Below are 17,662 nucleotides of genomic sequence, written 5' to 3'. Positions count from 1 at the left end.
AAACAATTGGATACCACGAAATTGGGGAGAAAAAAATAAAAAATAGATGCTTCCATTGGCTCTCATAGGAGGCCTTCCCATCCATCGCTAGTCATGTAGTGCATCCCTATTCTGCTTTAAAAGGTCCTCTCTTTCCTCGTTACACATTTGCTCCTCTTCTGCTCTCCGCCCCTCCTTGTCCTCTCCTCGCCCCATGAACAGTGAATAGACACACAGAATAACATGACAAAACATGAACATTAGGCTTAGCCATCATATGACAGTTGGCATTGATAAGTGTCATTAACCAGGTTTCCATCCAACCTTTTTACGCGAGATAAGTACATGTCAGGTAAAAAAAGGTCATGACAGGTCTGGTGGTAACAGCAAATGTCGACCAAAAACAAAGTACGCCAGACAAGGTGGGATATTTTTGTGCCGGTTAAATGAATATAGGGAGATATGGTGGTGGAGACACTTGTATGTGGAAATATTGATATGATAACAATCATATTAACGTAAACTTGGAGTCACGCAATGACATATGTGGTCCTCCCACTATGACTCGGGAAAGCATGCAGTTCATTAGGATACAGATGAAATAAAGGATGATGAACTTCACAGGGTGGTGAAAGTGCACGGTGATGAGCTTGATGCTCCATTTCAATAAATGTTGAGGGCCTTATTCTGGCCACATGATGATACAATAGATGCTTGGCTGCCTTTTGACAAATTCAAATAATCTCGCTCTTTTGTCCATAATAATCTGATTATGTAGGCTATACCCGCACTGTATCTGCGAGCTGTTGGCTAGAGCTCACGTGCCATTACCAGAGTGGGTACATTTACTACATAATGCAATATTGTTTTGTGCCTAAACCATCAGTAGAGATTAAAATGCGATGGAAACCCAACTTCTTAAGGATCGGCGTCCCGTCAACGGGACAGTTGTTAATCATGCAGATTGTTATGTCAAGATCGCAGATTTTAGAGAAACAACAAATGTCGGTACATATACGTGTCTTTCATCGGCTGAAAGCTTAAATTCTTGTTAATGTAACCTCACTGTCCAATTTGCAGTAGCTATTACTGAGAAAAAAATGCCGTGCTATTGTTTGAGGAGAGCGACTAACAACAATACACTTTTTTTCACCGCGATAGGTTTGATAAATTCACCTCTGAAGGTGAAATGTGTACTTACGTTCTGAAATCTTGCTCTGATTTATCACCCAAAGGGTCCCAGAGATAACATGAAGTGTTGTTTTGTTAGAGTAAATCGTTTTTTTTATGTCCTAAAAAGGTCCATATAGCATGCACGATCGATTTGTATTTCCACTCGTTCAATTTGCATTGAAAGGAATCTGTGAAAATCTCACCATAAACGTTGTTTCAACCAGTCAAATCACGTTCATATCTATTCCTCAATGATCCTAGAAGGTAACAAGACTTCAGTGTATAATTAGGGGAGTAGTATATCCTATAGGACAGCATGCCTTTTCATTTTGGACAAAAATTACAAGGATATTCAGAGCTATGAAGTTATGAAAACTGGTTGAACTTATAATATGGCTACTAATACTTGGAAAGCTAAATGAAAGTCCAAGTGTACAGATTTGACGGTATTCTTGCAGAAAAATGTAATATGAATGTGAATGTCTCCTTCACGATTTGCCCAATTGTACCTGGGGACTCACTCATTCTTCAAGTTATCTATCTGAAACTTTGCACATACACTGCTGCTATCTTGTGGACACTATTGGAATTACAACCAGAGTAATGGCTAGAACTGGGACCTTTCTCTTGCATTTCAAAGACGGTGGTAGATGGCTAGAACTATTTTCTTCTACCAGATCTATTGTGTTATATTCTCCTACATTCAATTCACATTTCCACAAACTTCAACGTGTTTCCTTTCAAATGGTACGAAGACTATGCATATCCTTGCTTCAGGGCCTGAGCTACAAGCAGCTTAGATTTGGGTATGTCATTTAGGCAAAAATAGAAAAAAAGGGGGCTATCCCTAAGATTTTTTAAACCTCTAAAAATCTAAGCCTTAAGACCCCTATATATACACTGCTCAAAAAAATAAAGGGAACACTTAAACAACACAATGTAACTCCAAGTCAATCACACTTCTGTGAAATCAAACTGTCCACTTAGGAAGCAACACTGATTGACAATACATTTCACATGCTGTTGTGCAAATGGAATAGACAACAGGTGGAAATTATAGGCAATTGGCAAGACACCCCCAATAACGGAGTGGTTCTGCAGGTGGTAACCACAGACCACTTCTCAGTTCCTATGCTTCCTGGCTAATGTTTTGGTCACTTTTGAATGCTGGTGGTGCTTTCACTCTAGTGGTAGCATGAAACGGAGTCTACAACCCACACATGTGGCTCAGGTAGTGCAGCTCATCCAGGATGGCACATCAATGCGAAATGTGGCAAGAAGGTGTGCTGTGTCTGTCAGCGTAGTGTCCAGAGCATGGAGGCGCTACCAGGAGACGTGGAGGAGGCCGTAGGAGGGCAACAACCCAGCAGCAGGACCGCTACCTCCGCCTTTGTGCAAGGAGGAGCAGGAGGAGCACTGCCAGAGCCCTGCAAAATGACCTCCAGCAGGCCACAAATGTGCATGTGTCTGCTCAAACCATTAGGGTGGTATGAGGGCCCGACGTCCACAGGTGGGGGTTGCGCTTACAGCCCAACACCGTGCAGGACGTTTGTCATTTGCCAGAGAACACCAAGAGTGACAAATTCGCCACTGGCGCCCTGTGCTCTTCACAGATGAAAGCAGGTTCACACTGAGCACGTGACAGATGTGACAGAGTCTGGAGACGCCGTGGAGAACGTTCTGCTGCTTGCAACATCCTCCAGCATGATCGGTTTGGCAGTGGGTCAGTCATGGTGTGGAGTGGCATTTCTTTGGGGGGCCACGCAGCCCTCCATGTGCTCGCCAGAGGTAGCCTGACTGCCATTAGGTACCAAGATGAGATCCTCAGACCCCTTGTGAGACCATATGCTGGTGCCGTTGGCCCTGGGTTCCTCCTAATGCAAGACAATGCTAGACCTCATGTGGCTGGAGTGTGTCAGCAGTTCCTGCAAGAGGAAGGCATTGATGCTATGGACTGGCCCGCCCGTTCCCCAGACCTGAATCCAATTGAGTACATTTGGGACATCATGTCTCGCTCCATCCACCAACGCCACGTTGCACCACAGACTGTCCAGGAGTTGGCGGATGCTTTACTCCAGGTCTGGGAGGAGATCCCTCAGGAGACCATCCGCCACCTCATCAGGAGCATGCCCAGGCGTTGTAGAGAGGTCATACAGGCACGTGGAGGCCACACACACTACTGAGCCTCATTTTGACTTGTTTTAAGGACATTACATCAAAGTTGGATCAGCCTGTAGTGTGGTTTTCCACTTTAATTTTGAGTGTGACTCCAAATCCAGACCTCCATGGGTTGATAAATTTGATTTCCATTGATCATTTTTGTGTGATTTTGTTGTCAGCACATTCAACTATGTAAAGAAAAAAGTTTTTCATTAGAATATTTCATTCATTCAGATCTAGGATGTGTTATTTTAGTGTTCCCTTTATTTTTTTGAGCAGTGTATATAAAATATATATACAGTACCAGTCAAAAGTTTGGACACACCTACTCATTCAGACATGGAATCATGTAGTAACCAAAAAAGTTTGAAATAAATCAAAATATATTTTATATTTGAGATTCTTCAAAGTAGCCACCCTTGATGAAAGCTGTGCATACTCTTGACATTTTCATAAATAGCCCCACAAATTAATACAGGTTTTTAAGTGTATGTCCTATATCTATGAGATATAAGAAAGCTCAGGAAATATTTTAGTTTTTTGGACAAATATTTAACCCTTTTCTTTGTTGGTACAAAACTACCTCCATATGTTTGTTCTTTCATTTGTAAGGGTTACCTTCAGACAAGTCCTGTGACACTTGTGGGGGTCATAGAGCAAAATGTAAAACACCATTGTGTCCGTGGGAGAATTAGTAGCCCAAATGGTTTGGATGGTACAGGCGTTTTCTTGAGAAGACCAATTTTCAGGAGGCCTCCTGGTCTGACAAACAGCACTTTAGCTCTACCACTTTCCACCGCAGATGCGAAAGGCCAAAACAGGTGAATGTGGTGGACATACAAATGTCGTATTATGTACTGTATATATACAGTGTTGTAACGATGTGCAAATGGTCAAAGTACAAAAGGGAAAATAAATAAACATAAATATGGGTTGTATTTACAATGGTGTTTGTTCTTCACTGGATGCCCTTTTCTTGTGGCAACAGATCACAAATATTGCTGCTGTGATGGCACACTGTGGTATTTCATACAGTAGATATGGGAGTTTATCTAAATCGGGGTTGTTTTCGAATTCTTTGTGGATCTGTGTAATCTGAGGGAAATATGTGTCTCTAATATGGTCATACATTAGGCAGGAGGTTAGGAAGTGCAGCTCAGTTTCCACCTCATTTTGTGGGCAGTGTGCACATAGCCTGTCTCCTCTTGAGAGCCAGGTCTGCCTACGACGGCCTTTCGCAATAGCAAGGCTTTGCTCACTGAGTCTCTACATAGTCAAAGCTTTCCTTAAGTTTGGGTCAGTCACAGTGGTCAGGTATTCTGCTACTGTGTACTCTCTGTTTAGGGCCAAATAGCATTCTTGTTTGCTCAGTTTTTTTGTTAACTCTTTCCAATGTGTCAAGTAATTATCTTTTTATTTTCTCATGATTTGGTTGGGTCTAATTGTGTTGCTGTTCTGGGGCTCTGTGGGGTCTGTTTGTGTTTGGGAACAGAGCTCCAGGACCAGCTTAGGGGGCTTTTCTCCAGGTTCATCTCTCTGTAGGCGATGGCTTTGTTATGGAATCGCTTCCTTTTGGTGGTTGTAGAACTTAACGGCTCTTTTCTGGATTTTGATAATTAGCGGGTATCGGCCTAATTCTGCTCTGCATGCATTATTTGGTGTTTTATGTTGTACATTGAGGATATTTTGCAGAATTCTGCATGCAGAGTCTCAATTTGGTGTTTGTCCCATTTTGTGAATTCTTATTACCATAAAGGGCAATGGGTTAGAATGCCCTTCTTGCCTTGTCTCTCAGATCGTTCACAGCTTTGTGGACGTTACCTGTGGCGCTGATGTTTAGGCCAAGGTATGTATAGTTTTTCTTTGCTCTAGGGCAACAGTGTCTAGTTGGAATTTGTATTTGTGGTTCTGGCGACTGGACCTTTTTTGAAACACCATTATTTTGGTCTTACTGAGATTTACTGTCAGGGCCCAGGTCTGGCAGAATCTGTGCAGAATATCTAGATGCTGCTGTAGGCCCTTCTTGGTTGGTGACGGAAGCACCAGATCATCAGTAAACAGTAGACATTTGACTTCAGATTCTAGATGGGTGAGGCCGAGTGCTGCAGACTGTTCTCGTGCCCCCCCGAATTCGTTGATATATATGTTGAAGAGGGTGCGGCTTAAAGCTACATCCCTGTCTCACCCCACGGCCCTGTGGGAAGAAATGTTTGTGTTTTTTGCCAATTTTAACCGCACACTTGTAGTTTGTGTACATGGATTTTATAATGTTGTATGTTTTTCCCCCAACATTACTTTCCATTAATTTGTATAGCAGTCCCTAATGCCAAATTGAGTCAAAATATTTTTTTGAAATCAACAAAGCATGAGAAGACTTTGCCAATGTTTGTTTGCAAATTAGAGTGTGCAGGGTGAATACGTGGTCTGTCGTACGGTCATTTGTTAAAAAGCCAATTTGACATTTGCTCAGGACATTGTTTTCACTGAGGAAATGTACGAGTCCACTGTTAATGATAATGCAGAGGATTTTCTCAAACGTTGCTGTTAATGCATATCCCACGGTAGTTATTGGGGTCAAATTTGTCTCCACTTTTGTGGATTGGGGTGATCAATCCTTGGTTCCAAATATTGGGGAAGATGCCAGATCTAAGGATGATGTTAAAGAGTTTTAATATAGCCAATTGGAATTTGTTGTCTGTATATTTTATCATTTCATTGAGGATACCATCAACACCACAGGAATTTTTGGGTTGCAGGGTTTTTATCTTGTCCTGTAGTTCATTCAAGGTAATTGGAGAATCCAGTGGGTTATGGTAGTCTTTAATAGTTGATTCTAAAATTTGTATTTGATCATTTACAGTGCCTTGCAAAAGTTTTCAACCCCTTGTTTTTTTCTTATTTTGTTGCATTACAACATACACAAAATAGTCCAAATTGGTGAGGTGAAAAAAAAAAAAAAATTGTTAAAATTTAAAAATTAAAAAAACATTTATGTATATATTTTCACCCCCTTTGCTATGGATCCCCTAAATAATATCTGGTGCTACCAATTACCGCCAGAAGTCACATTAGTTAAATAAAGTCCACCTGTGTGCAATCTAAGTCTCACATGATCTGTCACATGATCTCAGTATATATACACACCTGTTCTGAAAGGCCCCAGAGTCTGCAACACCACTAAGCAGATCAGGGTTGGGTTATAAAACAAATATCTGAAAATTTGAACGTCCCACGGAGCCCCATTAAATCCATTATTAATTATGGAAACAACAAACCTGCCAAGAGAGGGCCGCCCACCAAAACTCATGGACCAGGCAAGGAGGGCATTAGTCAGAAAGGCAACAGAGACCAAAGATAACCCTGAAGGAACTGCAAAGCTCCACAGCGGAGATTGGAGTATCTGTCCACACTACCACTTTAAGCTGTATACTCCACAGAGCTGGGCTTTACGGAAGAGTGACCAAAAAAAGCCTTTGCTTAAAGAAAAAATGTGCAAACACATTTGGTGTTCGCCAAAGTCATTTGGGAGACTCCCCAAACATATGGAAGAAGGTACTCTGGTCAGATGAGACAAAAAAAAACTTTTGGCCATCAAGGAAAACGCTATGTCTGGTTCAAACCCAACACCTCTCATCACCCCGAGAACACCATCCCCACAATGAAGCATGGTGGTGGCAGCAGTGGGGATGTTTTTCATTGGTAGGGACTGGGAAACTGGTCAGAATTGAAGGAATGATGGATGGCACTAAATACAGGGAAAATCTTGAGGGAGACCTATTTCAGTCTTCCGGAGATTTGAGGCTGGGACGGAGGTTCACCTTCCAGGAGGACAATGACCCTAAGCATACTGCTAAAGTAACACTCAAGTGGTTTAAGGGGAAACATTTAAACATCTTCGAATGGCCTAGTCATAGCCCAGAACTCAATCCAATTGAGAATCTGTGGTATGACTTAAAGATTGCTGTACACCAGCGGAACACATCCAAATTGATGGAGCTGGAGCAGTTTTGCCTTGAAGAATGGGCAGAAATCCCAGTGGTTAGATGTGCCAAGCTTATAGCGACATACCACAAAGTATTGACTTTGGGGGGGTAAATAGTTATGCACACTCAAGTTTTCTGTTGTTTTGTCTAATTTCTTGTTTGTTTCACAATAAAAAATATTTAGCGTTTTCAAAGTGGTAGGCATGTTGTGTAAATCAAATTATACAAACCCCCCAAAAATTGCATTTTAATTCCAGGTTGTAAGGCAACAAAATAGGAAAAATGCCGAGGGGGTGCTTTTGCAAGCCACTGTATATGTTTTTACTGTTTGTTCTTTGTTATAGAGCCAAAAAGATTGGAGAAGTGATTTACCCATACATCTCCATTTTGGATAGATAATTATTTGTGTTGTTGTTTGTTAAGTGTTTTCCAATTTTCCCAGAAGTGGCTAGTCGGGATTCTTTAATTACAGTACATTGAGCTCATTTCTGACTTGCTGCTCCTTATTTTTCCATAGTGTATTTCTGTATTGTTTTAGGGATTCAGCACAGAGACCCAGGTTTGGGGATTCTAGTGGGGGGATATAAACTCAGCAATAAAAGAAACGTCCCTTTTTCAGGACCCTGTCTTTCAAAGATCATTCGTAAAAATCCAAATAACCTCACATATCTTCATTGTAAAGGGTTTAATTATTAACTACCGTTCCACAGGTGCATGTTCATTAATTGTTCATGGTTCATTGAACAAGCATGGGAAACAATGTTTAAAAACTTCTTGGTGGCAGGGGGGCAGTATTGAGTAGCTTGGATGAATACGGTGCCCAGAGTAAACTGCCTGCTACTCTGTCACAGATGCTAAAATATGCATATTATTAGTAGTATTGGATAGAAAACACTCTGAAGTTTCTAAAACTGTTTGAATGATGTCTGTGAGTATAACAGAACTCAAATGGCAGGCGAAAACCTGAGAAAATCCAAACAGGAAGTGGGAAATCTGAGGCTTGTAGTTTTTTAGCTCAGCCCCTATTGTAGATACAGTGGGATATTGGTTATGTTGCACTTCCTAAGGCTTCCACTAGATGTCAACAGTCTTTAAAACGTTGTTTGAGGCTTCTACTGTGAAGTGGGACCGAATGAGAGAGAAATGAGTCAGGTGTCTGGCAGATTGCCACAGGCTCTGTGGTGCGGTCAAGAGAGAGTTAGCTCTCGTTCCATTGCTTTTCTACAGACATAGGAATTCTCCGGTTGGAACATTATTGAAGATTTATGATAGAAACATCCTAAAGATTGATTCTATACTTAGTTTGACAAGTTCCTACGGGCTGTAACGGAAATTTTTGAACTTTTCGTCCTACGTTTGGCTGGAACTGAACGTGCTTTTAGATTTGTTTACCAAACACACTAACAAAAGAAGCTATTTTGACATACATGATGGACATTATCGAACAAAACAAACATGTGTTGTGGAACTGCGTGTAACGGTCGTCGTTGCATGAAGGATTGGACCAGAGCGCAGTGTGGTAAGTGTTCATGATTTTTATTAACACTGAACACTAGAACAAAATAACAAAGAGAGAAACGAAACCGAAACAGTCCTGTCAGGTGCAGAACACTAGAACACTAATACCCACAAAACACAGGTGGGAAAAAGCTGCCTAAGTATGATTCTCAATCAGAGACAACGATAGACAGCTGCCTCTGATTGACAACCACACCCGGCCAAAACAAAGAAATACAAAACATAGAAATAAAGAAACTAGAATGCCCACCCTAGTCACACCCTGGCCTAACCAAAATAGAGAATAAAAACCTCTCTATGGACAGAGCGTGACACTGCCATTCCTGGGAGTGCATTCTGATGAAGATCATCAAATGTAAGTGAATATTTATAATGCTATTTATGACTAATGTTGACTACCCAACATGGCGGATATCTTTTTGGCTGCTTTGATGTCTTAACGCTGTACTCAGATTATTGCATGGTTTGCTTTTTCCGTAAGGTTTTTTGAAATCCGACACAGTGGTTGCATTAAGGAGAAGTATATCTCTAATTCCATGTATAACACTTGTATTTTCATCAACATTCATGATGAGTATTTCTGTAAATAGATGTGGCTCTCTGCACAATCACGGCATGTTTTAGAACTACTGAACGTAATGCGCCAATGTAAAATGAAATGTTTTGATATAAATATGCACTTTATTGAACAAAACATACATGTATTGTGTAACATGAAGTCCTATGAGTGTCATCTGATGAAGATCATCAAATGTTAGTGATTCATTTTATCTCTATTTGTGCTTTTTGTGATTCCTCTCTTTGGCTGCAAAAATGGCTGTGTTTTTCTGTGAGTTGGTGGTGACCTAACATAATCATTGTGGTGCTTTCGCTGTAAAGCATTTTTGAAATCGGACACTGTGGCTGGATTAACGAGCATTTTATCTTTAAAATGGTGTATATTACTTGTATACTTGAGGAATGTTAATTATGAGATTTTTGTTGTTTTGAATTTGGCGCCCTGCACTTTCACTGGCTGTTGGCGAGGTGGGACTCTACCGTCCCACATATCCCAGAGAGGTTAAATAACCTCTTTAGGATAGGAGGACAGTCGCGTCTCACTTGGCCAAAAGCCAGGGCTAATGCAGAGCGACAGATTCAAATAAAATTATATAAACATCAAACTTATTAAATCACACATGTAAGATACTATAATATGCATATCTTATATTCTTGGCATGAGTAGCAGGAAGTTGAAATTGGGCACGCTATTTATCCAGAAGTGAAAATGCTGCCCCCAATCCCAAAGAGGTTTTAAGACACTAACAGCTTACAGACGGTAGGCAATTAAGGTCACAGTTATGAAAACTTAGGACACTAAAGAGGCCTTTCTACTGACTCTGAAAAACACCAAAAGAAAGATACCCAGGGTCCCTGCTCATCTGCGTGAACGTGCCTTAGGCATGCTGTAAGGAGGCATGAGGACTGCAAATGTGGCCAGGGTAATAAATTGCAATGTCCGTACTATGAAACGCCTAAGACAGCACTACAGGGAGACAGGACGGACAGCTGATCGTCCTCGCAGTGGCAGACCACACGTAACAACACCTGCACAGGATCGGTACATCTGAACATCAAATCTGCGGGACAGGTACAGGATGGCAACAACAACTGCCTGAGTTACACCAGGAACACACAATTCCTCCATCAGTGCTCAGACTGTCCGCAATAGGCTGAGAGAGGCTGTACTGAGGGCTTGTAAGCCTGTTGTAAGGCAGGTCCTCACCAGACATCACCGGCAACAATGTCGCCTATGGGTACAAACCCACAGTCGCTGGACCAGATAGGACTGAAAAAAAGTGCTCTTCACTGACAAGTCGCGGTTTTGTCTCACCAGGGGTGATGGTCGGATTCGCGTTTATCATCGAAGGAATGAGCGTTACACCGAGGCCTGTACTCTGGAGCGGGTTCGATTTGGAGGTGGAGGGTCCGTCATGGTCTGGGGCGCTATGTGTTACAGGGAAGACATCCTTCTCCCTCATGTGGTACCCTTCCTGCAGGCTCATCCTGACATGACCCTCCAGCATGACAATGCCACCAGCCATACTGCTTGTTCTGTGCGTGATTTCCTGCAAGACAGGAATGTCAGTGTTCTGCCATGACCAGCGAAGATCCCGGATCTCAATCCCACTGAGCACCACTAGGACCTGTTGGATGGGAGTGTGACGGTTAGGGCCGTTCCCCCCAGAAATGTCCGCGAACGTGCAGTTGCCTTAGTGGAAGAGTGCGGTAAGATCTCACAGCAGAACTGGCAAATCCGGTGTTGTCCATGAGGAGGAGATGCACTGCAGTACTTAATGCAGCTGGTGGTCACACCAGATACTGACGGTTACCTTTGATTTTGACCCCCCTTTGTTCAGGGACACATTTTTCCATTTCTGTTGGTCATGTCTGTGGAACTTGTTCAGTTTATGTCTCAGTTGTTGAATCTTGTTATGTTCATACAAATATTTACACAAATAAACGCAGTTGACAGTGAGAGGACATTTATTTTTTTGAGTTTAGCTCTCTAAACTGTCGGATTTTGATGAGGATTTTTTAATTATGTCAATTAGATTGACTGTTAAAGGACCATTTAACTTGTATTTTATTTTTCGGTACATGGGAATTTAACCGCAAAACCACGCACAGACGTTTATCCACAACAGGTCAATTTGATCGAAACACATCTCTGGTGTATGTTTTATTTGTGCAGATTTGAGAATATTCACATGGAAATCTGTCACGAATTGGATGGAAATCTAGCTATTGGATGTGATGCTCTACTAAGTAAATATTGGACCCAGACAGAGTTTCTGACCTCTCGAAACACAGTGAATGAATTACCGGTGTGAGCATCACACTTGAGACCTAGCTTATCCTTCCACCTCTCAGTGGCCATCTCTCAGGGGAGAGAGACAAGATAATGCAAGCCATTCCACAGTAGAGACAAAGACCCGAAAAGAAAGGAGAAAAACAAAGTCAGTCAACAGAATTGGGACATAGCCGCTGCTGTAGAGCAGTCAATCATGTTGGAGTGCTTTGCAGGCAGACCTTGTCTGGTCCCACTGCCTGCCTGCAGTTTGGAGCCTATTCTTATTCAAGCTCTGGTAATGAGGACTTCCTGCCTGTGTGCTCATTGAGATCAAGTGATGATGGAGCGCATCTCATTTGGGCTCTGGCTGCCTGCTCAGCGCTCCTCACACCTGTCAAATGCCTGCTGTCCTCTCCCACACACATGCATGCACGCAACACGCACGCAAACGCACACTCCACAGACGACTGATGGCGTGGGAGACTATTGGATAACTTTTTATTTATTTTTGCCTGACAGTCTGAGTAAGCGTCAATTTCCGGTCTCTCAACATTGGACCAGAGAGGGTATACTCCGTAAAAACAAGAAAAACATATGCAAGTCCCAGAAATACATTTTTTTGCCATTCCACTCTGATGGTCTCTGTGACCTTTGCCAAGGTCACATGACTATTTCAGGGGGACGTCGTGTAATCAATGCTAGGCCGATGGCTATGTCCTACCCCTTCATCACACGGCAATAGGGTTACACAAAACAGGGTAGATCTAGAGTGAACTGGGATCAGCTATTCAGTGAGCTCACCTCAGCTCCCCTTTCTACCAACACAAACACAGAGAGTTAAGACTGAGCACAATGGACTGGGAGAGCAGGTCCACTGCTGCCCGGTACGCTCCCCGGCCTGGCCGCCCCTCCTTTGTATCTCTGGCTTTGTAGATCTTTTGCCACAGATGGAACCTGCTAGCAAGGTGTTGTTTACTCCCGTTCATTCATTAACGTGCACAATACTGTACATCCATTCAGTTGTCCCTACGTTTCGTTATTTTCTTCTCTCTTTATGCTGCTTCATAAATAAATAAATAGTGTATTTGATTTCCCTGTAGTTAATTATTTAGGCAGCGGTGATACAGGCCTCTCCTCCCAGTGCGCGGAGAGAGCGCCAGAGCCATGTTTTAGCCCGTTCCTAGGCAACCGGGTGGATATAGTCAGGCATCAGTAACGTCCTAATGACGGTGTGCATGCGAGGAGAGTGCAATTTATGCATTAACACTGGGCTACCATTTGCATGCACTTGCAAGGGCTTAATGAAACAAATGTGGCATTTTCTGCACCTCTCGCCTCGAAACTGGAATGTGTAATATCACAATGCTGTCACAATTGTTATTCTACTTCTGGTTTAAGCCTTTATCGAGTATGTAAGTGAAAAGAATCAGTGATGTTTGCTGTCAGTTGTTGTGGCTTCAAACAGTCTCATAGAGGTTCAATGGTCATGGGGCAATTTAGCTCTGCGTGATGAGACACAGGGTCAGTCAAGGGGTAAATAAATGATTGAACGTATTGGCTAGCCTGCGAAAGGGGCTACTTAATCGATTCAGCCCATTGATCCAGAGATGGTTGGCTGTGATAATAAAAGGGAGCATTTAAATGAAGAACTGGAAGGAAGACCTGATTGGAATTGTTTGGCCTTTTTTCGATTTGTTACAAAATTAGTCTCCATAATATATTAGGCCACTGAGTGCAAAGGCCAAATAGTTATAGAGCTTGGCTAGGGTTGCTCGAAGCGTGTCTTGTGGTTACATTACGTTTGGGGTAGGCCCACACCACAACGTTAAGGTTAACGACTTCAGTATTCTGACAAGGACATTGGCTCTGGTTTCAGTGGGTGACACTGGCGGCTGGCATTAAGCATTATTAATGACCAAGGAAATTCACCTCCAGGCTAGGCATTAATTGTATCGCTAGAGAACTTGTAGAGAAAGAGCACATGCAGTCAAGGTGTGTGTGTGCGTGAGTATGTGTGTACGCGTGTGTGAGTGTGTGTGTGTGTGCTGTCGACTTCACGTGGTTAAACAATTACTTCCCTGATTGGTATGAGAGAAGCCTCATAGAATTAGCTGTGATTAGATTGCGGTGCCACGGAGTCCCCTCGCCACGTTGTTTTCCAGCTGATTTTTGTCGACATTGTAATCCCATTTGCATCGACATGTTGGAAATGCCAAACGCCCATGCTTTTGTCTTGTGTTAGTAGCTAATACATTTTTTGAGATTACACTGTTATTACGCTTGAAATTAATATACAATTACATTTCATTCACACCAGCTCTGCTATCGTCTTGTCATGTTGCCGTAAACTGTAGGCCAATTTCAATCCAATCCACAATGTACCCTTTGTGTTGCCATTTCTCATTTGTATATATATATATATATATATATATATATATATATATATATATATATATATATATATATATATATATATATATATCTGTGCAATGTCCAGGTTCCTGTGCGTCAGGTGCAAAGGGCACCCCTTTTCGTGACTGCCCGCACCCAGTCATTCCCGCGCCGTCTCTTAGAATTGCCTAGGTCTTTCTTTAAAAGGGTAATCGCCATTCGCACCAGCTCCGTCTCAACACAACTGGGTGTCACTTCTTTTTACAATCAGTTTCTCCATTGCAGGATTAAAGCGAAAACGACATTGACTTGATGTTGTTTAACAGTCCACCAACCAAGTTTACATGTGGGCTACTCTTAGCGTCTCTCAGTGAATTATAGGCCAGGAACAATGTCAGCTCTTGTATATCAGTAAAAGGGGTCCTTGTTTTACATCGAGTAATAATGTGGGGCACAAGCTAGGCCATGTCTTGCATGTGGCTTGTATGATAAGCAACCTTAACTTTAACCGGAAGGCTTGTGTTAGCTTTTCGGACTAATGCATTAGCTTTAGATCAGAATAACCAACTTTGTTCCACTCTAACCACCCCTCTCCTCTGTCTCTCGTCTCCAGTGTTCAGGGAGCCCTATACGGTTCGGGTGGCAGACCAGCGGTCCATGCGAGGCAACGTGGCCGTGTTCAAGTGCCTCATCCCCTCGGCTGTGCAGGAGTACGTCAGCGTGGTGTCCTGGGAGAAAGACACCGTCTCCATGGTGCCAGGTAGGAGCATCTCAGATTTAGACCTGAATTAATGGAAATGGGGAAAATGGTTGGCTGGTTGGTTGATTGGTTATATGAGCATGAAGATGGCAATATTTTTGGGCCCCAAAAAAGTACAACTGTTATTTCCAACGCGGGATGGACATCCATCAACAAACACATTCGCACTTTGAAAAGAAACTTCACAACCAATCACCAATGCATGTGAATGGGATTGCTTAGTTCATTGGCTGATATGCTTAGTTGATTGGCTGATTGCTTAGTTGATTGGCTGATTGCTTAATTGATTGGCTGATTGATTGGTTGATTACATGACAATGAACATGACAATGAACATGACAAACATGTCAGATTTTGGCCCAAAGGATGAAAGTGTTAAACAACTGTTATTTCTGTACATTGACTGTGGGATGAACATTCACTTGCAAACACATTCACACAGGGAAATAAAAACGCATTCCATAAAAAGTCACAGCGAACAGACTCTGGACTGTACCACCCACTGGATTGTTGTGTGTGAGCATAATGGTTTTTGAATGTTGATTTTGGGCTCCTGATTTAAATGAATATCACACCCTGTTTTTTCTCCGATATTGCTGGTTAGACCCTCAGACCCCTGTTGAGGTCGCTTGGAGTTCTGTTTATCAGCACTAATCTGTTTTGTGGTTTTAGTGCCGTGTCCCATTTTACCTGAATCAAATGATTCAAAATGGAGTCTCATGAAATGGCCTCTCATGGGGTGATCTGTGGCTCGTCACTCATTGCCGTTTTTAATAGCAGTGTGAGGGGGATAAATCAGACATTAGAGCTGACGAATGTGTGTGTTTGCGTGGGTGTGAGCTTGTGGGTGTGAGCGTGTGTGTCTGAGTGTGTGCCTGCGCACCCACGTGTGTGTGTGCGTGTGCGTGTGTGTGTGTGTGTGTGTGTGTGAAGAGGCTGCAATTCAATGACATTGCCTCATTGTAACTCATTGGATTGATGGAGTGGACCTGTTTACCCATTGATCACATTCAGACCATAGAAAACAAGCCATGACACACAAACTGTCTTTATATTCTGCGTATGTCACTATCTTTGTCCTACATTTGTAGGGATGTGCTGTCAATTTTCCTGCAATATTAAAATATCTAGGTTTCTATTTGCGTCTGTGTTATAACTGCTAACATGCTGTTACAGAATGTGGATATATGTGTGTGTGTGTGTGTGTGTGTGTGTGTGTGTGTGTGTGTGTGTGTGTGCACTGTGTGTAGATGCCTATAGTGCTAAAGGTCGCTCTGCGGTCCAGTAATAAATTAAGGGGTGTCAGAGAAGACTGCTCAGGTCAGATGACACACAAGTCGCTCGCCTCGCTCCAGCTCTCACCACCTTCTGATACTCCCCTTTCACCTCTCTCAATGTTGTTGTGTGTGTGTCTACGTTTGTGTGCGTGTGGCTCTGTCCTTCACACGGGAGCACTCATTGATCCAGTGCAGCTGCGTTTTGTATGTGTGTGAACAGGGCCCGAGGGAGGGGGGGAGGGGGGGCTGAATCGATAAAGCTTGCTGTCGGATTCCCCTCTCCCTTGTCACGGATACCCTCAGTGTGAGTGGTGAGACCCAGTCGGTCTGTGTGAGTGATGGATGGAGAGATGGATGGATGTGTGTGTGCCTGCCTGCCTATGTGTGTGTATTTCATTAACATATGTATTAGCTGTCAGGCCTTGTATGTCCTCTAATGATTCAAATCTCCATACCATGGCTTTGTGCACATACAGGGACATGCTGGTGTTGGTTTAGCAGATGGTTGTACTGCTATAGACTATAACACCAGTTCACTTCACACCCACGGAATTAGGGCGAGGTGACTCTCTGCCCCACTGAGCATGGGGGAGGGCAGATCATCAATGCTGAACTGACTGAGTCACATGGCAGTGGAAGGCAATAGAACCTCTGCCCTCCATAGCTGACTAGATCCCCATTCTGAAGTCTTCGACTACTATTATAGGTAATTGGATAAAGCTGAAAGGATATGGTGGTTCTCTCTCTCTCTCTCTCTCTCTCTCTCTCTCTCTCTCTCTCTCTCTCTCTCTCTCTCTCTCTCTCTCTCTCTCTCTCTCTCTCTCTCTCTCTCTTTTTCAGATTCAGATAAGCCCTACAAGGTGGTCGAAAGCGTTCCACAGGGATGCTGGCCCATGTTGATTCCAATACTTCTTACAGTTGTGTCAAGTTGGCTGGAAGTACTTTGGGTGGTGGACCATTCTTGACACACATGGGAAACTGTAGCGTTGCAGTTCTTGGCACACTCAAACCGGTGCGCCTGGCACCTACTGTACTACCATACCCCCTTCAAAGGCACTTAAATCTTTAGTCTTGCCCAACACTCTGTGTGTCACACATACACAATCCATGTCTCAATTGTCTCAAGGCTTAAAAATCCTTCTTTAACCCATCTCCTCCCCTTCATCTACTCTTATTGAAGTGGATTTAACAGGGGACATCAATAAAGGATCATAGCGTTCACCTGAATTCACTTGGTCAGTCTATGTCATGTTCCTATTGTTTTGTGCACTCAGTGTATATCAATACAATGAGACTATGCAGTGCCTGCATGCATCAACATTGATTAGGAACAATGAGATACAATGAGATAATCTATGGAATGCAGACGTGCTTGCAGGTGTCAGTTGTGTGTGTGTGTGTGTGTGTGTGTGTGTGTGTGTGTGTGTGTGTGTGTGTGTGTGTGTGTGTGTGTGTGTAGGCACACACACACACACATTCTGATTTGTGCACATGGTATTGTATGGGTGTGTGTGTACATGTAGGAGTGTGTGGATTAGTGTATGACATGTTTTTTATGTATCATTTCATGTGTATTTAGAGTGTATAC

At 42.8% G+C, this 17,662-nt stretch overlaps 1 protein-coding gene across 1 annotated transcript in view; it reads left to right on the top strand.

Moving 5' to 3' along the window:
- The window catches only part of LOC139385577 (cell adhesion molecule DSCAML1-like), a 166,319-nt gene that overhangs the window by 15,079 nt on the left and 133,578 nt on the right, over window positions 1-17,662 (top strand). Inside the window, exon 3 of the mRNA XM_071130755.1 lies at window positions 14,651-14,797. Coding sequence (XP_070986856.1) covers window positions 14,651-14,797 — 147 coding nt within the window. The remainder of the gene's footprint in view (window positions 1-14,650; window positions 14,798-17,662) is intronic.

The sequence above is a fragment of the Oncorhynchus clarkii genome, chromosome 27, assembly GCF_045791955.1.
Source record: "Oncorhynchus clarkii lewisi isolate Uvic-CL-2024 chromosome 27, UVic_Ocla_1.0, whole genome shotgun sequence".
Lineage (NCBI taxonomy): Eukaryota > Metazoa > Chordata > Actinopteri > Salmoniformes > Salmonidae > Oncorhynchus > Oncorhynchus clarkii.
The sequence above is the reverse complement of the archived record's forward strand: the minus strand, read 5'-3'. Positions and strand labels throughout refer to the sequence as shown.